At 40.2% G+C, this 24,208-nt stretch overlaps 1 protein-coding gene across 1 annotated transcript in view; it reads right to left on the bottom strand.

Annotated features, from left to right (window-relative positions):
• Positions 1-24,208, bottom strand: part of TMC1 (transmembrane channel like 1) — a 61,618-nt gene that overhangs the window by 24,969 nt on the left and 12,441 nt on the right. The window contains 6 exon segments of the mRNA XM_032213838.1: positions 1,469-1,613; positions 3,055-3,197; positions 18,396-18,494; positions 20,859-20,926; positions 20,929-20,964; positions 22,135-22,216. Of these exon segments, the coding sequence (XP_032069729.1) occupies positions 1,469-1,613; positions 3,055-3,197; positions 18,396-18,494; positions 20,859-20,926; positions 20,929-20,964; positions 22,135-22,216 (573 nt within the window).

Genomic DNA, 24,208 nt, shown 5'->3' with positions numbered 1-24,208 from the left:
GTAGCACCTTGAAGCGCACCTGGAGATCAACAGGCAGCCAGTGCAGCTCGCGGAGGATAGGTGTTACGTGGGTGAAGCGAGGTGCACCCACGATCGCTCGCGCGGCCGCATTCTGGACTAGCTGAAGTCGCCGAATGCTCTTCAAGGGCAGCCCAGAAGGCTTAGGCACTGAGCAAGTCTATATATAGATGTAAACTGCAACTACAACTGTACACTTTATCATTTTACCTGAAAGGTCTGGCTGTCTGAAATATAGGTCAGACGTTTTTCAGGTAGGACCAGGGGTGGGTTCCTGCCAGGTCTAACCTGTTCTATAGAAGAGGTTCCACAAATCTACAGTGCCGTTTAGAACTGGTTCCAGTTCCCTCTCCACACATCATCAAGATGAAGAGCGAGAGGAGGAATTCTGGGAGTTGAAGTCCACAAGTCTTAAAGCTGTCAAGTTTGAACACCCCTGGGTTTTTTTTTCTAAAGGGTTAGGGTGCAAGGGTCTTGTAACTTACAGCTTTAAGACTTGTGTGTTTCAAATGCCAGAGTTTCTGAGCCAACATTTTGGTTGCTAAGCAAGAGCGTTGTTAAGTGAGTTTCACCACATTTTGCAAGTTGGTCACGCCCACCCAGTCACATGACTGCCAAGCCACTCCCACCCGGTCACATGGCTGGCAAGCCACTCCCACCCAGTCACATGGCCAGCAAGCCACTCCCACAAAGCAGAAGAGGTTTTTTAAAAAATTGAAACCCACCACTGGGTAGGACCAAGAGTGTAAAAGTCATTTCCACAGTAACATTAAGCATGTAATATTAGAACACAAGGAATGTTAGATGTGTCTACTAGAAACAGTCAAAATTACCACTTCCTTTGCCTATGAAATGCAGAAAAATCCAAACCAGCTCCCTTGTTTCCATTACATGCTATTATTGATTGAATTTGGGTCAGTTTGGATTTGGGACAATATTGAGTGGCAATAAGTGAGTTGGGCTGGTTTTTTTTTCTGAATTTCATAAATACGAAAGTGGGATATCTGGATGATTCTGGTAGACCCATGTAGTATTCTCTGTTTGTAAAATTACATGTTTAATGTTATTGTGGAAATGAATTTTACATTTCAGATAAAACAATGAAATGACAAAGTGCAAATTGTATGTTTGCATAAATGTGTTTCCATACCTGCTCAACAGGTTAGTAATTAGTGCATAAGCCTTCTAGTTATTGATTCACGAAGTAGTTATATGGTCCCGAGGAGGGGAAGTAACAAATAAACAGGATGATCACTATATTGTGTCTACTGAATTTCTACAGTGGTTGTCAGTAACACAATTAAGATGGCCTTGCTACTGACAGATTCAGATTTTGATTTCACAGTAATATATATAGTAATATATACAATAATAAGGTAATATCACTCTTGTCAGTAAAATTCCATTAATCTCACTTGATTACGCTGAACAAACTGTGAGCAAAGATTACCTTAAAGCTAGTAGTTATGGATGCAAATTTATTATCTGCTGTTTCAGGGTTGCCAATCAAATAATCCCAGCTGGTGAACATTTTCCAGCTAAAGTTAAAACTTGTATCATCTCCCCCACCATCATTATGTGCGTTCTTTGCCATTCTGAAAAGATCAAAAACAGAAGTGTGGCTTAAATGATCTTTTTCCCTCCAAGAAAAAGAAATGGTCTAAACGTCACTTTCCAACACTGTGATTCCATGATAAATGATTTCCACTGTAGAGATTTAGGTAAGTGTCATATCAGCTCCTTCCATGACTATCCTTTGTTTTCTGATCTGCTCCAGTGGTGGGTTTGTATCAGTTTTACTACTGGTTTGCTTGTGCACGTGCTCTCTGCGCATGTGCAGTAGCATCTGGCCACTACCGGCTGCCATTACCGGTTTGGCCGAAACTGGGCCGAACCGGGAGCAATTCACCTCTGATCTGCTCGTGCAAAAATAGAAAAATAAGCAAACACAAAACACACAAAACTTTTAATTGCTTTACTGTCTTTGATGAACTTATCAACAAGCAGAAGAATGTAAGGCGATTTACTCTCAAGTTTCTGTAACTATAGATCAAGATTCCCCATGGCCAGATGGAAACTTAACATGTACAGACCAGGGGTGGGTTCCGGCTACTACTGCTGCTGCTGCCGGTTCGCTCAGGGACGCACTTCACGTGCATGCACAGAAGCAAAAAACAAGATGGCGGCACCTACAGTGCCACCAAAAGAATCAATCCGGGAGCATGGCAGGCCAAGTTACAACCTACTTGGCCGAACCGGTCCGAATCAGTAGGAGCCCACCTCTGGTACAGACTATATGTTACATGCTAATTCAGGGGTATTTCTTCTTGTTATGCCCCAGAGATTGTGCTGCAAGGTTTTCTTTCTTAATAACAATTACTAAGTAGCAGCTACCTAGCAATCCTCTCCTGTAAGGAATTTAGTAGAGGGGGGGGAGGACTTTTCAGGCACACAAAGAATTGGCTGATGTTTATAACATAGTGGTTTTTAAGTATGGTTTCTATGTGAATTGCTTTTTATACTTTAATCCAATAAGCAATGGATATGGAACAGAATGAGGTACAAAACCTAAAACTTGGCATTGGGAGTTTCAATTTTTCTCTGAAACCTACAGCTCTAGGCTCTACAAACTCTATGATCCTATACAAAAAAAATTCAGCCGGCAAGGCACTCTAAACCTCAAATTCAAACATTCAGTCTTAAGTTAATATTCAACAAACCAGTGATAACTACAAACAGATTTTCACAGATTACCTTAACAGGGATTAGAGGTTACGAGGAAAGAAATTTACATACACTGCAAGGTAGATGAAAATACTTAGGATGTCCCATTCCTACTTATCTGACTTTATGACTTTGGAAATAGCCATGTTTCCGTCTACCTAGCTTTGCTAGAATTGTTATGAAGCCACAACAGAATGAGATAAAAAGTGTTTGCTGCCTGGGAGCCCAAAACGGGATATAAATGTAACATATAATCACCTGATTAATCATTAATTACCTCTTTTTAATCCTTCTGAAATACTAGAAACTTACGTCCGGATGACCACCATGAAACTAGAGCGATGGTCCCAACACCAACCAAAAAAATATGAAAGAGGCATTCGGAATTTCAGCCATCCAATTGTTCTCTGGTTATTGTAATAGCCGTAGAAAAGCACCGAATATTGTGCAAAGCCCTGGAAAATTAATGGCAAGAGGTTCAGAAAGTATATTTCATCAGAGTTGGGCAGAGTTTATCTTAGCACAATTAATTTGTTTAATCACCACATCTCAATCTGGCACCATTCCAGAAGTGTTGGGACTACAATTTCCAAAGCTTTGGATACTTTGGGAGATGCAGTTCTAAAAGAACCTGAAGGCAGAACAAAGAAGCAAAGGATGGAAACTAATCAAGGAGAGAAGCAACCTAGAAATAAGAAGACATTTCCTAACAGTGAACAATTAATCAGTGGAACAAAGTTGTAGGTGCTGCATCACTGGAGACTGGACAACGATTTGTCTGGAATGGTGTAGGGCAGGGGTGTCCAAACTTGTGGCCCATGGCCAGGTGCATCACGTGCAGGCCATGCCTACCCCAGTTCCGCAAAGGAGAAAAACGTCACGATATGTCACATGACAGCAATGAGATACTGTGAGTGTAGGGTTTCCTGCTCGAGCAGGGATTGGACTAGATGACCTCAAAGGTCCCTTTCAACTCTGTTACTCTGTTTTAATACACAGTCTAAGCCATCTGCAAAATAATAGCTTCAGAGCTTGACCCAAATATTTATTGCATGTCGTGATTCAACTTCTGGAGTTAGTTCTGGTGATAACTTAGAATGTGAACCTTTAAGAAATCTTTGTATTCATTAACTTCTCTTCTGCCTACAGATGACCTCTTTTCTAAATGAACATTCTGCTATGTATAAGAACTATCCTCTTGGGGCCTGTTATATCACACAGTCACACAATAGACTCCCTTGAGCTGAGAGTATTTTGATTGGGCTTAAATATTAGGAAGCAGCAAGTATGTTAAGACCAAGGGCTCTATAAATCAAACCCAGCATTTTGGAATGCACTAGGAAGGCAATTAAAAATTAGGCATATTAAAGCAAAGTCATCAAGGAAATAAGGAGCAACTCCGCAGTGGGATTGAAGATGTTTTGCAAAATAAGAGGGTAAATGTCCAATCAGGATTGCAATCAATGGTGGGTTTCACATTTTGTTATCACCGGTTTGGCCCCGTGCGCCCCCGCTCACTTCATTTGATTCTAATCAGCTTAAGGTTGATTTAGCCTTTCATCCTTCTGAGGTTGGTGAAATGAGGACCCAGATTGCTGGGGGCAATATGTTGACTCTGTAAACCCCTTAGAAAGATCTGTAAAGCACTGTGAAGTGGTATATAAGTTAAATGCTATTGTTATTCCTAATTAAACAATGTCATCTATCAGGACCATGAAAGTGCCTTCTCTATAGCATGTCTATCCTCTGGAATGAGATTTCCCTGGAGATCAGGATGGGCCCAATTGTTATTTAGAAGAGCTGTTCCACCAGGCATTGATAAGGTCAAGTGAGATCCCTTTATTTTTGTTTCCATACAAGTTTGATAAATGAATGAATGAAATATGTCATCAGATCTTTGTTTCTCCTACTTTTTGAAGGTGTCTAAAGAACATTCAGCTGTGTTCCTTATTGAAACACATTTAAATGACTTCCACTTCATCCTTTCATAGTTTCCTATATTTTTCCATTGTGAAACCATCCTGATTGCACCATGTGACAGAGTGTTTTTAATTCCTACCAATATTGAGAAGCAACACATGCCAACTACTGTATGTGGCCGCAATTGTTGATGCAACAATATAGATAAAAGAACATATGCAAAGAGCTTCTCGCTCTACTTCTGCGGATCATAGCTTCTATTTTAAGCCACGATTCCATGCCAATAACCCTGCTGGTGTTTGCCTCCAATTAATCTCTGCTTGTTATGAAATTAGGAGCTAATTTTGATGCAAATCTTTTCCTCCTCAGGGAACTGATGTGGCAGAGTTGCAATGGACTGTGGGTTTTACATGAAAAAATATGTAAACAAATTACAATATTGCTGACAGCTGTCTGCAATATTCTGGTGCTCTTCTTTGGCTGCATAGTTAAAACCGAGCTCTCTGGAAAAGGCTGGAAGGGATGAAAATAAAGAGGTCAACCAGCAGCAAGGTGGAAGAACTCAGTTGCAGTGGTGATGGATGCACGAAAAGGCAGGTTAGGGACAGATCATCATATGGAAAAATATCTATGTTGTTATTAAAAGTCAACACCAGTGGTGGGATTCAGTCAGTTCACACATATTTGGGAGAACCGGTCATTAACTTTCTAAGCAGTTCGGAGAACCAGTTGTTGGAAGAAATCTCATTTTGTTTTTTTTCCACTTTACAGGGCTAATCCTGTAAGGAAGGCAGGGAGGAAACATTCTGGTGCTATTTCTAGCCTAATCTTTATTGCCCTGCTTACAGAAACTGCCTCTCCAGTTAACCATTATTACATTGTAACAGCTAAGGCGAAGCGCCCATCGATGTGAGTGATGTTGAGCTGGCCACACCTATCCAGTCACATGACCACCGAGCCACGCCTACCCAACTGGTCATTAGGGCAGAGAACCGGTTGTTAGATTATTTGATTATTTGAATCCCACCACGCAACACCAACATGAAAACATAATCAATCAATCAATGGTTCCACCACAAAACCGCAAAGCCCTTATCCGTGCCGACATAAGTGCAGAGGGCAAATCCGCACCGTTCGAAGCGCTAAGGAAAAACGCGACCCTACCACGATGACATAATCGCGGAGGGCAAATCTGCGCCTTCCGAAGCACTCAGCACCCTAAACCTAACCCTAAACCTAACCCTACACCTAACCCTAAACCTAACCCTAAACCTAAACCTAAACCTAACCCTAAACCTAACCCTAAACCTAACCCTAAACCTAACCCTAAACCTAACCCTAAACCTAACCCTAAACCTAACCCTAAAGCAAACCCCTAAACCTAACCCTAAAGCAAACCCCTAAACCTAATCCTAACCCTTACCTTAATTTAAATCGGCTTTCTGGCGCCGTGCTGTTTTAAAGCGCCCTTCTGTCGCCGCGCTGTTGTCGCGGCGGTGATGACACGCGGTGATGACGTCGCGGCTTTAGCGACGCAGTTTTATCACCGCTATTTTGACGAGCGCGGTTTTGTCGTGCCACGTCAATCAATGACAGAACATGGTTTCTTGAGTATTACATGGACTCTATATTTTTATGTATTAAGAAAAAAAATCCTATTTCTGTTCCTCTACTTCTGTTTGCTCTGCTGCCCTCTTCTTCTTGTTCCCAGATGAACTAAAAATGTTGCATTGTAATTTCAGAGTTTCTCTATTCTCCTTTTCATTCATTTCTATTTAATTGAAGCACATCTGGTGCACACCCATAAAATGCATCTGAGGTTATAAACAACAATACAATACAATACAATAATCCTGGAGAAAGGGAGACTATTGCTATTGCAAAAACTGCTTTATTCAGTTTGAACAAATGCACGTTAGTAAATTTGAAGGTGGTAAGTCCTGACAATTAAAAACGATCTAATAGCAATGTTAATCTATGCCTGCACTCTGTTTTAAAATATTAAACATAAACAAAAATCATTAATTCCATTAGGCTGCAGTAAAATATAAATGTAATGCTACTGTAAATCTTTCTTGTGTAGTTATTTTACTGTATGTCACTCAGAGTTGTTGCAGAGTTCAGCAGCCTAATGAGCTAACTAATTAATATTGATAAATGACAGCTGGATCTTTCTAAAACTATCATATAGCTGTATGGTCTGGCTTAGAATGATGAGTCCAGCCACCATTGTTTAGAGGCAAGGATTCTGACTCAAAAATGGAGATGAATACAATTTCCTTGTGAATTTTTCAGCAAGCAGCACAATTTTCTTCTGCTTCCTCTCTGGTTTCCTACATGATATTTTTTTTCAATCTGTTTGAGAGACAGGAGAAAAGGAGAAATATATGACACTGGGTGGCAGCAACCACCAACATTTCCATTCTTCTGTCTGTGTCTGGCTGACGAGCCTCACAACATTTTAACATCTACGATTAGTAGATTTTATTGTAAAACGTCAGACAAACTCTAGGAGCTCTCTAGTGGCCATCCAGATTTTTGTAGCCCAGATATTGTACCTCTAAGCTATGCCCTTAAAAAGTCACATCATTGTGAGCTCATCTAAGTCCCGATTCTGCCTTGGCCAGGAACATAAAATAGAGTATGCAAGGGTACACACATTACCTACAGCCATGGTTCACTCAATCGTGATGTTTACACAGCAGGCTATACACAAGTTATAAATCAGATTATCAGAATGCGATGGATTACTCACACAGCATGATAAAACAGTGGCAGATTTGTCATAATACCCTGAACCACTAAATAACCTGATTGCAGTCTGGTGTAGCGTATTGTATAAATGCAACAATAATATCATGGATATATTTTACAGTAGGATGATCTCCCTGCATTTTCCCCACCATATTGGGCCTACAAAACCCAAATGACTCCTAGATGGCAGCAAAGAGAGAGAAAACTCAGATCTTTACTATATTTATTGTTCATCTGGATTGTTTCAGCCCAGACCTAGTAGACCTATCACTTTTTTTCTGATATGTACTTTATTATTTTTATCAGTTTTAATATATTTCAGTCAACTCAATGATCTTTGCAATCATATTATAAGCAACTGCATTTTCTTTGCTGATGATGTAAAACTATTCAACACTATCAACAATGTTTCTACCCTACCCTTGACTATGTGTCAGAATGGTCAAACAATTGGCAACTTCAAATCTCAACCAACAAATGCTCTGTCTTACATATTGGCAAAAAAAATCAGAACACAAAATACAAGCTGGAAGGATATGACCTCATAAATGACCCCCATTCTGTCAAGGACCTTGGAGTACTCATCCCAAATGATGTGAGTGCCAGAGCTCACTGTAATAGCATTGCCAAAAAGGCATTAAGAGTTGTTAACCTAATCTTACAAAGCTTCTTCTCCTGTAATATTGAACTGCAAACTAGGGCATACAAAACTTTTGCTAGACCAATTCTTGAATACAGCTTATCTGTCTGGAACCTGCACTGCATATAGGACATTAATACAATCGAACGAGTCCAGAGATATTTCATGAGAAGAGTCCTCCACTCCTCTGCTCGCACCAGAATACCTTATGCCACCAGACTTGAAATTTTGGGCTTAGACAACTTAGAACTTTGCCGTCTTCAATCCGACATAAGTATAATACATAAAATTATCTGCTACAATGTCCTACCTGTCAATGAATACTTCAGCTTCAACCACAACACCACAAGTGTACAATAGATACAAACGTATGGTAAACTGCTCAAAACCTGATTGCAGAAAATATGAGTTCAGTAACAAAGTTGTCAATGCCTGGATTGCACTACCTGACACTGTGGTTTATTTCCCAAACCCCCAACACTTTAACCTTAGATTGTCTACTGTCGACCTCACCCCATTCCTAAGAAGTCTTTCAGGGGTGTGCATAAGGGCACCAGCGTGCCTACCGTTCCTGTCCTAATATTCCCTTGTATTCGTATTCATTTCGTGTATTCATAATCAACAGATAATTTATCTTTTCTAATTCATGCTTGATGAAATAAATAAAATAGTAGTAGTAGTAGTAGTAGCAGTAGCAGTAGCAGTAGCAGTAGCAGTAGCAGTAGCAGTAGCAGTAGTAGTAGTAGTAGTAGTAGTAATTCAAAGCTGAATGCTAGAAACATAATTAAAGCCATTAATACATGGGCAGTTCCAGTGATACGCTACTCAGCTGGAATCATCAACTGGACTCTGGCTGAGCTGGAAAACATGGACCGGAAAACACCCAAACTTATATACCACACTTTACATCCATGAATATGTACCACACTTTACATCCATGAAGCGACATTGATAGGTTGTACCTGCCAAGAAAAATAGAGGGCACAGGGCCATTGCAAATCCATCTAACTGTAGAAGAAGAAAAACGAAGTTTGAATGATTATGTGAACCAAAGTAAAGAAAAATTGCTGCAGGCTGTGAAAACGGAGAACAGCATAAAAACAACAGAAACAAAGGCAGAATATAAGGGAAAAACAGCTAGATGACAGATTAATTAGATGGAAAACCAAAGCTTTGCATTGACAGCACTTGAAAAACATTGAAGGAAAATGTGATGACAACTTGACATGGACATGGCTTAAGATGGGAACTATCAAGAAAGAAACTAATGCCATGAAAGCAAAGATACAGTATATAAGTCTAACTGCTATTGCTACTGCTAAACGGATTGTCATTTGGAGCACAACACACCAGATATCACAGTTGTAGAGGGCTGAAGTGTACAGTTTATTGATATCGCTGTTCCTGGAGATGCCAGTGTTGAAGAAAAAGAACTAGAAAAAATAATGAAATATCGCAATCTGGCCATCGAAACTACACGGCTGTGGATGAAGCATGGCACCATGTCCAAGAATTTTACAAGATACATCAACAAATTGCAGCTTCCTGCAATAACACCAGTGGAACAGCAAAAAACTGCGCTACTCGAAACATCTTATATTTTAAAAAGGTACTTTGTTGATACCTAGGATGCTGGCAGCAAACCGTATCAACCATTAGCACTAGTCACTGGTATTTGTAATGCATTTTTGAATGTTCAGTTGGCTGAGTTTCACGTTTAATGAATAAAGCAATAGGAGTTAGACTTATATACCGCTTCATAGGGCTTTCGGCCCTCTCTAAGTGGTTTACAGAGTCAGCATATTGCCCCCAACAACAATCCGGGTCCTCATTTTACCCACCTCGGAAGGATGGAAGGGTGAGTCAACCCTGAGCCAGTGAGATTTGAACAGATAAAGATAATAATAATAATAATAATAATAATAATAATAATAATAATAATAATACATCTATTAATTGAAGTAAAGAACAAAAAACTACTGAAGGTCCAACAGATGAAACAAGAATACAGAAAAGATGTGATAAAATCAAGAATGGAGATTTGGCAGAACAAAGCACTGCATGGCCAATTTCTGGAAAAAATAAAAGATAAAGTGGACAGTGAACAAACTTGGTTATGGTTAACAACAGGTACATTAAAGAAAGAAACAGAGTCACTAATCCTGGCTGCGCAAGAACAAGCTATCCGCACAAATGCCATTAAGGCCAAAATAGAAAAATCCTCTGATGATGCCAAATGCAGACTTTGCAAAGAAGCTGATGAAACTGTTGGTCACATACTCAGCTGCTGTAAAAAAAAATTGCGCAGACTGATTATAAATTGCGGCACAATTCAGTAGCACAAATGATCCATTGGAATTTGTGCAAAAATTATAATATTAAAACAGCAACAAACTGGTGGGAACATCAGCCTGAAAAAGTCACCAAAAATCAGATGGTCAAGATCTTGTGGGATTTTCCCATACAAACAGACAAAATACTGGCGCATAATACACCAGACATCACACTGGTTGAGAAAATAAGGTCACAATCATAGGCATCGCAATACCAGGTGATAGCAGGGTCGCCGAGAAGGAACATGAAAAAATCGCAAAATACCAGGACTTAAAAATTGAAATTCAACGACTATGGCACAAACCAGCAGTGGTAATTCCAGTGGTAATTGGCACACTGGGTGCTATTCCAAAAGCACTGGAATTACATTTAAAACAGTCAAAAATTGACAAAATCACCATCAGTCAAATGCAAAAAGCCGCACTGCTTGGATCTGCACGCATATTACGAAAATACTTTATGATGTCATAGGCCCCTGGGTGGGGCCCGACTAGTAACCAATGCCAAATCTGGTGAAACAACTGGCCGCTGTGATACAATTGTATAATAATAATAATAATAATAATAATATAATTTAAATAGTATTAAATAATAGTAACTTAAAGAACATGCATGAGCAACGGCTTAAAAACAACAAAATCATAGATCGGCTAATCAGGAGATATAGATTGGATACAAGAAACATCAATGAAGCTGTAGAGATTGTAAAACAGCAGATAACAGCAACAGCTAGAAAAATTGAAAGATATGAGGCACGAATCATCCAATATAAACAAAATCAGCAATTTCGATCAGACCAACGGCGTTTTTATCAAAGTCTTGATGTAAATGGTGACACCAAAAGTGAAAAACCAGAAAAACAGGCCACAGTTGAATTCTGGAAAGAATTGTGGGAAAATGCAAAGGACTACAACAAGGAAGCAAAGTGGATACATGACTTTGAGAAAAGCATTGGCAACAAACAAATGCAAGTATTAGAAATAACAACTGAGATGGTCAAAAATCGGGTTAAAAAGGTAATTGGACATCACCTGGAAAGGACCAATTACATGGTTTCTGGCTCAAATATCTGACCAGTTTACATGCAATATTGGCCAGGCAACTGAATGAAATTTTACAAAAGGGCCAAATTGATGAATGGTTGACAACTGGAAAACATACTTGATTCAGAAAGATCCAACTAAAGGAACAACACCTGAAAACTATAGACCAATAACATGCTTGCCAACAACCTTCAAATTACTCACAGGCATTATTGCAGATAACATGATGGATTATTTGGAAACAAACAACATCTTGCCAGTAGAGCAAAAAGGCAACAAAAGAAGGAGCAGGGGCACAAAAGATCAGCTTCTAATTGATAAAATGATATTAGAAAATTGTAAGAACAGAAAAACGAACTTGAATATGGTCTGGATTGATTACAAAAAGGCATTTGACTCACTGCCACATAGTTGGATCATAAAATGCTTAGAAACAACTGGCATTAGCAAAAATATTACATCCTTTACTGAAAAGGCAATGAAACAATGGAGAACTGAGTTGGCAGTAGGGAATGAGAGCTACGGAATGGTTAACATCAAGCGAGGAATTTTCCAGGGTGATTCACTTTCACCTCTTCTCTTCATCATCGCAATGATCCCACTATCAGTAATCTTAAAAAAAATGAAATTAGGCTACCAAACAGCCAAAAAAGCTGAAAAAATCTCGCATTTACTATATATGGATGATTTGAAACTCTATGGAAAGTCAGAAATAGAAATCCAATCATTGACAAATACAGTCCGAGTATTCAGCACCGATATTTCAATGCAGTTTGGCATGGAAAAATGTGCCACTGTATCCATAAAAAGGGGCAAAATCACTGCATCTGAGGGAATTGAAATGCCCAATGGCCAACTAATTAAATGCAAAGAAAATGAAGCCTACAAATACTTAGGCATTCTGCAGTTGGATAACATCAAGCATGGAGAAGTAAAAACTATTGTCAGACGAGAGTATACCAACAGAGTTAGGAAAATTTTGAAATCTAAATTGAATGGTGGAAATACAATCAAGGCCATAAATACCTGGGCAATACCAGTTATAGATACACAGCTGGCATAGTTAACTGGACACAAACTGATTTGGACCTTTTGGACCGAAAAACCAGAAAACTAATGACAATGCACTACAGTTTACATCCACGTGGTGATACTGATAGACTATATCTGCCCCGAAAATCAGGTGGCAGAGGATTATTACAAGTGAAGCAAACAGTTGAAGAAGAAAAACATGCACTGGCTGATTATTTAAAAGAAAGTCAAGAACATCTATTAATCGAAGTAAAGAACAAAAATCTACTGAAGGCCCAACAGACAAAACAAGAATACAGAAAAGATGTGATAAAATCAAGAATGGAGAGTTGGCAGAACAAAGCACTGCATGGCCAATTTCTGGAAAAAATAAAAGATAAAGTGGACAGGGAACAAACTTGGTTATGGTTAAAAACAGGTACATTAAAGAAAGAAACAGAGTCACTAATCCTGGCTGCGCAAGAACAAGCTATCCGCACAAATGCCATTAAGGCCAAAATCGAAAAATCCTCTGATGATGCCAAATGCAGACTCTGCAAAGAAGCTGACGAAACTGTTGATCACATACTCAGCTGCTGTAAAAAAATCGCGCAGACTGATTATAAATTGCGGCACAATTCAGTAGCACAAATGATCCATTGGAATTTGTGCAAAAATTATAATATTAAAACAGCAACAAACTGGTGGGAACATCAGCCTGAAAAAGTCACCGAAAATCAGATGGTCAAGATCTTGTGGGATTTCCGTATACAAACCGACAAAATACTGGCGCATAATACACCAGACATCACACTGGTTGAGAAAAATAAGGTCACAATCATAGACATCGCAATACCAGGTGATAGCAGGGTCGCCGAGAAGGAACATGAAAAAATCGCAAGATACCAGGACTTAAAAATCGAAATTCAACGACTATGGCACAAACCAGCAGTGGTAATTCCAGTGGTAATTGGCACACTGGGTGCTATTCCAAAAGCACTGGAATTACATTTAAAACAGTTAAAAATTGACAAAATCACCATCAGTCAAATGCAAAAGCCGCACTGCTTGGATCTGCACGCATATTACGAAAATACGTTACGACGTCCTAGGCCCCTGGGTAGGGCCCGACTAGTAACCAATGCCAAATCCGGCGAAACAACTGGCCGCTGTGATACAATTGTATAATAATAATAATAATAATAATAATAATAATAATAATAATAATAATAATAATAATCAGTAGCACAAATGATCTATTGGAATTTGTGCAAAAATTATAATGTTAAAATAACAACAAACTGGTGGGAACATAAGCCTGAAAAAGTCACCGAGAATCAGATGGTCAAGATCTTGTGGGTTTTTCGTATACAAACGAACAAAATGCTGGCGCACAATACACCAGACATCACACTGGTTGAGAAAAATAAGGTTACAATCATAGACATCGCAATACCAGGTGATAGCAGGGTCAACGAGAAGGAACATGAAAAAATTGCGAAATACCAGGACTTAAAAATTGAAATTCAACGACTATGGCACAAACCAGCAGTGGTAATTCCAGTGGTAATTGGCACACTGGGTGCTATTCCAAAAGCACTGGAATTACATTTAAAACAGTCAAAAATTGACAAAATCACCATCAGTCAAATGCAAAAAGCCGCACTGCTTGGATCTGCACGCATATTACAAAAATATGTTACAATGTCCTAGGTCCCTGGGTGGGGCCTGACTAGTAATCAATGCCAAATCTGTTGAAGAAACTGGCTGCTGTGATACAATTCTGTTGTTGTGATAATAATATTGTGGCAAATATGTGTGATATCCCTTCCTCCTCCTATTTTTCCTCACAACAACAACCTGTGTGACGGGTCAGGCTGAGAAAAAGAGTGTTTCGCCCAAAGTCAGCCAGCTTTCATGCCTAAGGCAGGATTAGAACTTACAGTCTCCTGATTTCTATACCAGCACTTTCACCACTACACTAACTGGCTCTCACAACTTTACAACTTTCCTGGAATACTATACATTTAACATAAAGTTCCTATGGCTGTGTCATTCCTTCAATCAGAAGGAGAAGCTCCTTCTGATTATAGTATACTTTCTTTCTCTCCATTAATTTTCTAATAACTTTATTAAATTCCAACATCAAACATTAAATATAATGTAATATAAAAGGAAAAGGGAATTTAAAAAACAAATTAAAAGTGACAAAAATTATACATCAAAAAAATTCATAATATCTTTCCAGTGCCTTTCTACTTGATTTATGAATCAGCATTTTTAAAAAGATGCTCTTTTTTTTTTAGTGACAACTTTGTATGGTTGTTGGATGAATACTTCCCTCTGAAGGTTAACACCAGGATTTCTGAATTTGGCCTGAAGGAATCCCGCAAGCTCTACATTGTAATACGCGACTTTCAAACTGATTGAAACCTGTATCTCAGTTTTACAGAAAACAATGTATTAGTAATGGTGTGAATAGCATGCGAGACTGATTCTCCTGGGATTGTGCTGTTATTTAGTGTATTTAGTGGCCAGTAAAGCATTTGGAGAAGACAGACAGACAGACAGACAGACAGACAGACAGACAGACAAGACAGACATAAACATACGACATATAGGGGATAGTAATTGCTCAGGGTGAGGAGTTTTACATTTCCTAGCTTGCAGATGTGACTTGTGAATTCTCCTATTCAGGTATCCCTGAGTCTATAAGCTCCTTTTTCGGTCTCTGAGGTGACAGAAAAGCTTGCTGATCTATTTTACACAAGGTTGTATCATCAATATAAGTAATAATGGAAAGAAGGGAGGGAGGGAAATAGGAGAGAAAGAAAGAAAGAAAGTTTAGTTGTTTAGTTTATGGGTTTGTACGCCGCCCACTCCCGAAGGCAGAGGTGGGTTCCTACCAGTTCGCACCTATTCGGTAGAACCGGTTCGTCAAATCTACCGAACCGGTTAGAAGAGGTTCCACCAGTGGACCCGGAAAGCAGGCCACACCTACAGAAGAGGTTCCAAAATTTTTTGAAACCCACCACTGGTCCTTGGATATGATTATTCTACACTATCATGCTCATATTTATAAAACTCAGTGCCTCTGTGAAAGGTAAGGATGACTACTGCGTTTGATGCAATCAGAACATTGCGTGTGTGAAGTTGTTTTAACGCAAACCAAAGATGCCTTTTGAAAAACAAGTTTACATCATATTCTTATGCATGCCAGTGCTGTGTGTGAGGTGATTTAAGGTGGTTCTGACAAGTGTCGTCGGCATCTTCATATCCGGTCACATGGGCGGCAAGCCACTCCCATCCGGTCACATGGGCAACAAGCCACTCCCACAAAGGAGGCCACACCCACAGAGTAGGTTCGAACAATTTTTGAAACCCACCACTGCCCGAAGGACTCCGGGCGGCTTACAATAAAAAGGGGAGGGGGATAAATAAGACAAAACAACAATTTAAAATACAACAACATACAGAATTAAAGTGGGGCTGGATACTTCAACCGTGACCCGTCAAAACCACGCTTGACTAAGCCGCGCCTGATTAAACCGCGTCGCTGATGTCATCAACAGGGCGACAACAGCCAGCGCGGAGAAAGAAGGGCGCTTTAAATAGCGCTTTGAAAGCAAGCCGATTCAACTTAAGGTAAGGGTTAGCTTTAGGGTTAGGTTTAGGGTTAGGTTTAGAGTTAGGTTAAGGGTTAGGGTTAGGTTTAGGGTTAGGTTAAGGGTTAGGGTAAGGGTTAGGGTTAGGTTAGGGTTAGGATTAGGTTTAGGGTTAGGTTTAGGGGGGTTAGGTTTAGGTTTAGGGGTTAATTTTAGGTTTAGGGTTTACAGCGTGCTTCTGTCTCCGCGCTGTTGTCGCCCTGTTGATGCATCAGCGCGCGGTGTAGGGTCATGCGCGGTTTAGTTGAGCGCGGTTTTGTGGTGGAACCTACTTCAACAGCCCCAGGCCTGCCGAGCAGCCAGGACTTAGTAGCTTTACGGAAGGCCGGGAGGGTAGTAAAGGTCCGGATCTCACGGGGAGGTTGTCCAGAGGGCCGGAGCTGCAACAGAGGAGGCCCTCCCCCGGGGGGTCACCAGCAGGCATTGGCTGGCAGATGGAATCCGGAGAAGGCCAAGTCTTTGGGAGGTAATTGGCAGGAGGCGGTCTCTCAGGTAACCAGGTCCGATGCCATGCAGGGCTTTAAAAGTAATGACTAGCACCTTAAAGCGTGTCCGGAGACCAATGGGCAGCCAGTGCAGCTTGCGGAGGATAGGTGTAACGTGGGTGTACCTAGGTGCACCCACAATCGCTCGCATGGCTGCATTCTGGACTAACTGAAGTCTTCGACACATCTTCAAGGGCAGCCCCAAAGAAAGAAAGAGAGAAAGAAAGAGAGAAAAAAAGAGAGAAAGAAAGAAAGAAAGAGGGCAGGGGAGGGAGGGAGGGAGGGAGGTGAGGGAGGGAGGGAGGGAGGGAAGGAAGGAAGGAAGGAAGGAAGGAGGAAGGAAGGAAGGAGAGGAAAGGAAGGAAGGAAGGAAAGGAAGGAAGGAAGGAGGAAGATCTGCTTTTGATAACGTGGCTGAAAAAATAAGGTTGGAGTCAAATTGTGGAAAGCAGCTGTTTCCTAAACTGGGATATGGAGAGGGGGAGACAACTTAATTCTCTGGGCCTGACTACATCACTTTTCCACCCCTACTACTGATAGGGAAGCAGTGGCCTGCATAGACCCATCACCCTTGTTGCATCCAGTTGCTTACCCTCATGCCCTTGACCCTCATGCATCCTAGCAGTGTCAGAAAGGATCATAGGTAACTGAAGAAGAGGAAGCCCAGAAACACAAGTAACATAAGCAAGCCAGAGCTCGGAAGACCCCAATGCCTAATCATCCAACAATCCCCCAGAAAGACAAATGTGGAGCGTCGCATCTGAGTTGGTGGGGTCACTTTCACACCTTGCAAATACTTCATTGCTTGGAAGGTGTTGCAGTTTTAATTCTGATGGCAAAACACAGGAGAAAGCTGCCGACGGAGTCAGAGGCTTAGCTCAGCTACTGACCACAGGCTGGTTTCAAAAAGGACAGGCTGTAGCAAACACTACAGAATGTACGAGAATTGTACATCTCCCACACGCAATTGCTTCCTCCAGCCCTGCTGCATCACAGTCATTTGGACTCTCTAATAAGTAGGCTTACTGTTAATCCAAGGAGTTACTTGCTAAAGTGAAAAGACAGGAGTGCAATACATGATTAGAAGCTGAGTTTCTCTCTCTCTCTATCTCTCTCTCTCTCTCCTCTTCTCCTCATCTCTCTCTCTCTCTCTCTCTCTCTCTCTCCTTGCTTTCTTTCCTTGTGACTGTCACTTTGCAGACTGACAGGCAGAAAGGACCAAATGAATCCTACGAGTGGTTCTGCTCCTGAAGCAAATCTCCCTGGAGAGTTTTTGAACATCATGAATTTGTCCTGGAGCAATTCACGAAGAAGTCTCCGGAATCTGTTTTACAGCACATCAACTTAATAAATGAAATGAAGTGAGGGATCTTCCATCTTCATTATTCATATAAGAAAACTGTGACAAATCAGTCCTGGGGTTTGTTTGTTTGTTTGTTTGGGGTTTTTTTTTTGGGGGGGGGGTTATGGAAAAGTTCCACTGAATCCCATTGGGGACCATTTTTATTCTTGTTCCCAAAATGGTTTTGAATATTTTTGCTAAATTGAGTTAAATTTAATATATATGGAATTAACAACCCTTAGAAATTTGCCAATCTTTCAGTTTTACGTTTTCCATAAGGCAATAAAACCAACACTGCCTAGTTTTTCCCAGTCAAATATTCTCCAAACGTTGGGAAACCATTCCCAAATTACTAGTCAGCTTGTCAAGAGGCCAGAAGAGCATACTGAGGGTCATCCCACATAATGAGAATGAGATGATTGCCCTAATGTAGCACATGATTGTAAATTGTCTACTTACACTGAAATCCCACAAAGTGGCAAAGTTCATAGCACTTGCTTCCTCTGCTCTTGGCACAGTTTTTCTAGGCAAAGACCCATATGCCTTTCCCATCAATGCCTGCATGCGAAAAAAGGAAGAATGGTTCCCATTATACTTACATGAATAATCCAATAGCGATTGAGGTTCATTTTTTTATTGTTCCAATATGTTGTAAATCGGAAATCGCTGGAAATGTAACATGCTGGAAATGTAATATGAAATTCAACATGTAAAATCATTCACCCATTACGTCAATATCATCTCAAATATTCATGAAGCTTAGAACTATTGGTTTTGTATTGGGGAAGAAGAAGATTGCTATCATCACTTTTTTTTTAGCCAAGGAGTTTTAGGAGACAAGGGATCTGAGCCTTAAAGTATCACAGGCCTACCAAGAATTCCTCTCACTGTTGGACTATTGTAATGCACTCTACAAGGGGCTACCCTTTATGAGTTATAGGGAGTAGAATGCAGGATAGTCCTTGGGGCCACTAGTGTGGCCCATATTACACCACTCTTAAGCAAACTGCACTAGTTGCCAGTTTGCTTCCTGGTCCAATTTAAGGTGTCGTTTCTTATCTTGAAAGCCCTTCATAGCATGGGTCCAGGTTATCTGAGAAACTGTCTCACCCCAATCAGATTGCCTCATCCCCCCACACACACATATGCTGTGGACCCTGTCAATCAAGGAATTCTGGCCGATGGAATCCAGGAGAAGAGCCTTTTCTGCCATAGCTCTCATCCTCTGGAATATCATGTCCCCACCCTCAGGCTAGATCACCTAATCTTTGGGCCTTCCAAAGGGGCTTGAAGTTTCTGCTAACTGGCCTGGGGGCCCCCAGAGTGGGGAGTGTCATTCTGGAGGGGTTATGGACTAAGATAACACCTCACCTCTTCCCTGTATGCATCTTGCTCCCTTGCTCCATATTTTTGTCAATTTTACCCAAACTGAGTGTTACTATTTATTGTTTTAATGTTTTACATTGGTGTGTTATTAAGAGTAAACTGCCTAGAGGTGGGCAGCATATAGGTTCAATAAATACATAAATATAATAATAAATTGAGGTTGTTAAAGCATGGCCTACAAAACATGCAAAAAAGATATGGAGAAATCTATAAAGTTTTCTCATAGGAGATGTATATCAGAAAACCTTTGTTAACTAGGAATTATTTAGCACTTTTATATCTGCCCCACCCCCCAAAAAACCCGTCTCATTTTATATCTGGTATGCTCTCCAAATGCAACATCAGACTCAGTCAACACAGCCAAAGATCAGGGATTTATAGAAATTATAGGTCAAAGTTATCTAGATGACTATAAGGTTCACGTGTTGTTTTTTTCTTGGCATTTTGTCTGGCTTAATTGCAAGATCCACTTGCACTGTATTTGCCCAGTTCTCACAGTGAGGCATTATTATAATGTATGATGTGATTAGGGGCTTTGTTTCCAGCCAGTTTATTGTATAACAGATGCTGAGGTTAGAACGGTTTGGGGTTAAGGGAATGACTGGGCCCAATGTCAGGGGTGGGCTGCTATGGGTTCGCCGGGTTGGGAGAACTCTAGCTAAGATTCTGCAGAGTTCAGAGAACCTGCCAATCTCACCCCTGGCTGGCCCCGCCCACCCCTCCTCCTCCCAGGAGTCTCCATGTTGCCAGTTTTGCATGCCAGTAAGTACAGGGCCTGCGCAGAGGCTGGGGGAGGGGCAAAAAACGGCCTTCTGGAAGCCTGCGGAGACTGTTTTCATCCTCCCGAGGCTCAAGAAACATGACCCGTCACATTAGGTTAGGGTAGGGTTAGGATTAGGGTTTAGGGGTTAGGTTTAGGGTTAGGTTTAGGGTTGGTTTAGGGTTAGGTTTAGGGTTGGTTTAGGTTAGGTTTACGGGTTAGGTTTGAGGGTTAGGTTTAGGGATTAGGTTTAGGGGGGTTAGGTTTAGGGGTTAATTTTAGGTTTAGGGTTTACAGTGTGCTTCTGTCTCCGCGCTGTTGTCGCCCTGTTGATGACATCATTGTTGGGCGCGTGTTTAGTTGAGGCGTCAGTTTTGTCGTGAACCCCTCAAGAAAAGCCTCCAGAGCTCAGGGAGGATGAAAATGTGTCGTCCCCCCCCCGTCATGGTACACAAGGCCGACTAGGCCACACCCACCATGGCCATGCCCCAACCAGCAACCGGGCAGAGAACCCTAAAGAAGCTAAAATTTTGAAGCCCACCCCTGCCCAAGGACATCAAGAAATGACCATGCCTAAGGTAGAATAAAAGTTGGGATTTTCCCTTCTTAATCCAGCTTTTTATCCACTGTGCCTCGTTGGTTCATGGGCATCTCACTGTTAAAAACTGCCATAAAAACCATTACTGTGCTAAAATTAAACAAAAACAGCAGAGTGGTCTTTAACATAACTTAAATCAGAGAACCAGGTGCACATGGAAATGAAATTGTGCTCTCACCTCAGGCACCATGACAAGACCAAAGGTCAGCCCGAATAGTACTATATTTATTCCATACATCCATCGCAAAATATGAAGTAAGATGCAACCGAAGAGCCAAAATGACCTGTGAAATATTCAGATAAGGCAGGTAAAATGAAAAAAAAATATGTCCTTTAAAGGAGAATAACCTGATAAAATGTTTAGTGGATGTAACAAATTGATATATCAGCAAATAACATTTTTCCATGAAACATAACTTTTGATATGACAAAACCCACAAAAGAGTACAAAAGTAGTCTTTATATGATAATTTGAGCAGAATTTGAGAAAAAATAGTTTTCAGCATCCTATATAGAAAGACTTATCTTTAAATAAAAAACTCTGGAATAATAGTAATTTTAAAACACAGAATATAAACTTTAGAACTAAAATTAAGCAAATTAGGAAACTAAGATACAAGGTAAGAATACAATTATAAATTTAAAAGTGTATTCCTGCGCACAAAACTATTCAGCTATAGCTAGAGTAATGGAAGCACAGATTTACTGTCCCTGTATTTATGTTAAATAGTTTTCACATATACAACCATCCTTTCCTTTAATTTTAAGCCTTGTTATTTTGCTAAATTCTATAAAATCCCAGAGGATCTCAAGGAACTTGCACAAAATTATTTCAAAAGGATAATTTCCGTACAAAAATAAAGCCAAAATGTCATAGCTTGCATTAACTTGGTGAAATTGTTCTCTGGAAAGGCTGATTTGTTATTTAGGTATATGGTTAAGACACCAGTCTAGAACCAGCAGACCGTGAGTTCTAGTCCCATCTTAGAACAAAGCTAGCCACTCTCTCTCAGCCCTAGAAAGCAGGCAATGGCAAACCACTTTTGAATCCTGTCAAGAAAACTGCAGGATTTGTCCAGGCAATTGGCAGGAGTCAAAGACTGTTGAAAAGCAAACCAAAAAAAAAAAGAAAGGAAAGGAAAGGAAAAGAAAGAAAAGAAAGAAAAGAAAGGAAAAGAAAATCTTTAACAGAAGGTGATTTCTGAAGAAGGCAATTTAGGTAGGATCAGCAGTGGAGGAATAGCATATTTGTATTAGTACAGGCAATTAGCGCAGGCAGTACTGACCTGGATGGAGCAACAAGGCTGATTTTTTACAGGACATCTCCTCAAATATTGATGGAGGAGAATATAATTTCAGGAAAACTTAATTTTTTTTCATCCTACATGATGCCCAGTGACATGCCACTTATTTTTACCAAATGGGTAAGGAGAAAAAGGGCATCAGTCACTTACTTTCAATTTCTTTTATTTTCATTTCCCACGGTATACAGGCTGTTTTAAAATTTCCAAAATCACGCTGAAATTTCATCCATTTCTGAAAGAAAGATCACACAGTGCTGTAGCCCATTTGAATAACAATGGAAAGCAAAGGAAATGAGGGGAACAATGATAGTTATACACTCTCTTCCTATCTCCATAATGCATACACAATCCATTTGTCAGAATAGTTTTGGCAGTGATGTCTTTAATGTCTCTGTACATTTCTGTTTCTTTCAGAATGAAACCTGAACACCTCACCAAAGCAAGCTGCCATATTAATTAGAAATATTATACAAATACTTTCAGCCTATCTGTGAACGGATAGTCCTCAACTTACGACCACAATTGAGCTCAAAATTTCTATTGCTAAGTGAGAGTTTTATCCCCATTTTTCAACCTTTCTTGCCACAGGTCTTAAGTGAATCATTGCAGTTGATAAGTTAGTAATCCAGTTGTTAAGTGAATCTAATTTCCCCATTGACTTTGCGTGTGAGAAGGTTGCAAAAGATGATCACATGACCTAGGGACACAGCAAAGGTCACCAACATGAACCAGCCGCCAAGCATCTTAATTTTGATCACATGATCATGGGAATGCTGCAAAGCTCATGCCTGTGAAAACAGTTATGTCATATTTTTCAGTGCTGTTGTAACTTTGAACGGTCACTAAATGAACAATTGTAAGTTGAGGACTTACATCTATTATGAAAGACACCTAAAAGCAGAAAGTTCTGTGCCCTTTCAGTACCAATGCCAATACAGCTTTGTTCCTTATGCCATCCGTCTGGTAAATGTGCAAGATTTGTTTCTCTTGCCATGTACATGTATACATCCGAACTAAACTGTGTTGTTTTCTCCGTGTCAGATAATATATGTGGGCACATGCATAATTTTGTATTTATTTATTTATCTTGTCATGTTTATGTAGTGTATATTAGAGATGGAGATCCTTTGACAGTTGTATGCAACGTAATTTCATTTTAATGTATGCCGATTAGTATGCCAATTCAAAGTGACAATAAAGTATCCTAATAATAATACCTAATAATACCTTGTCAGAATATGAATGTTCATGGACTGGAATAGACATGGCAACAGGTCTCCAATGGGGGACTGTTTGGATAGACATGGTAACAAGTTAGCCAATGAGGGTGTTTAGAAGCTGAAACAGTATTTGCTGTGTGAGCAACAAGCAGACAGCAAGGAGCCTGGGCGTGGCTTAGGTTAACTTCAATACTAAAGCTTCTAGTCTGTGCTGAGCTCAAAACTAGTCTGCTGCTCTAAACTGAAACAGAAACTGTTCTCTCCTCTGCTTGTGTTTGCTTGTATTCTCTCTACCACGTTGGAAAACCTGCTTTTGGTATTGCGTAGGGTGACCAAACGTACTGATTTCAGCATGACAAGCATGCTTTATAACAATTTTTCCCGTGTCCCTCCGCCTTTTAAAAAAGTTCCAATTTTCTGGCTTCATGTTGAAAGCCCAGTGGCAAGACCGGGGCAAGACAAAAGACACCCTGTCTAATCCCTCTCTCTCTCTCTGTCTCAGTACTTTCATTGAAGATATTAAAACGTTAAAGCAACAAAACGGACCTCCCCCACCCACCCCACACCGGTCGCGTTTACCTCATTTTATAAGAAAAAAATGATCTAGTACCATAGAGCTGCAGGAAATGGCTAGAGAGGTCGCCAGTGTTACTTCCTGGATTTTCCAGAGGGGAGGGGCATGGAGGTTGGAGGACTGCTCCAAAATGGTGGAAAGTTTCTTTTGAAAAATATTGACTTGGAGTTTCTGCCTGCTGGTAAGTGTGCTGGGTTTTTTTCTTTTATTTTTTAATGCATTTTAAAATAATGTAGGTTTTTAAAAATGTGCAGCTGCTGTTTTTTATTCAAAACAATATGTGATGTGACATGGAAAAATCATTTTAAAAAAACCCTGAAAGAACAAAAGGGTTTTTTTAGGGTATTTTCCTGATCAAAACTATAATTGTTTCTGCATGACACCCTTAATCACAAATACACTTCATTCTAAATAGTTTTATTTCCTTTAT

Source organism: Thamnophis elegans, chromosome 3 (genome assembly GCF_009769535.1).
Source record: "Thamnophis elegans isolate rThaEle1 chromosome 3, rThaEle1.pri, whole genome shotgun sequence".
Classification (NCBI taxonomy): Eukaryota; Metazoa; Chordata; class Lepidosauria; order Squamata; family Colubridae; genus Thamnophis; species Thamnophis elegans.
This window is presented reverse-complemented; position numbering and strand designations above follow the sequence as displayed.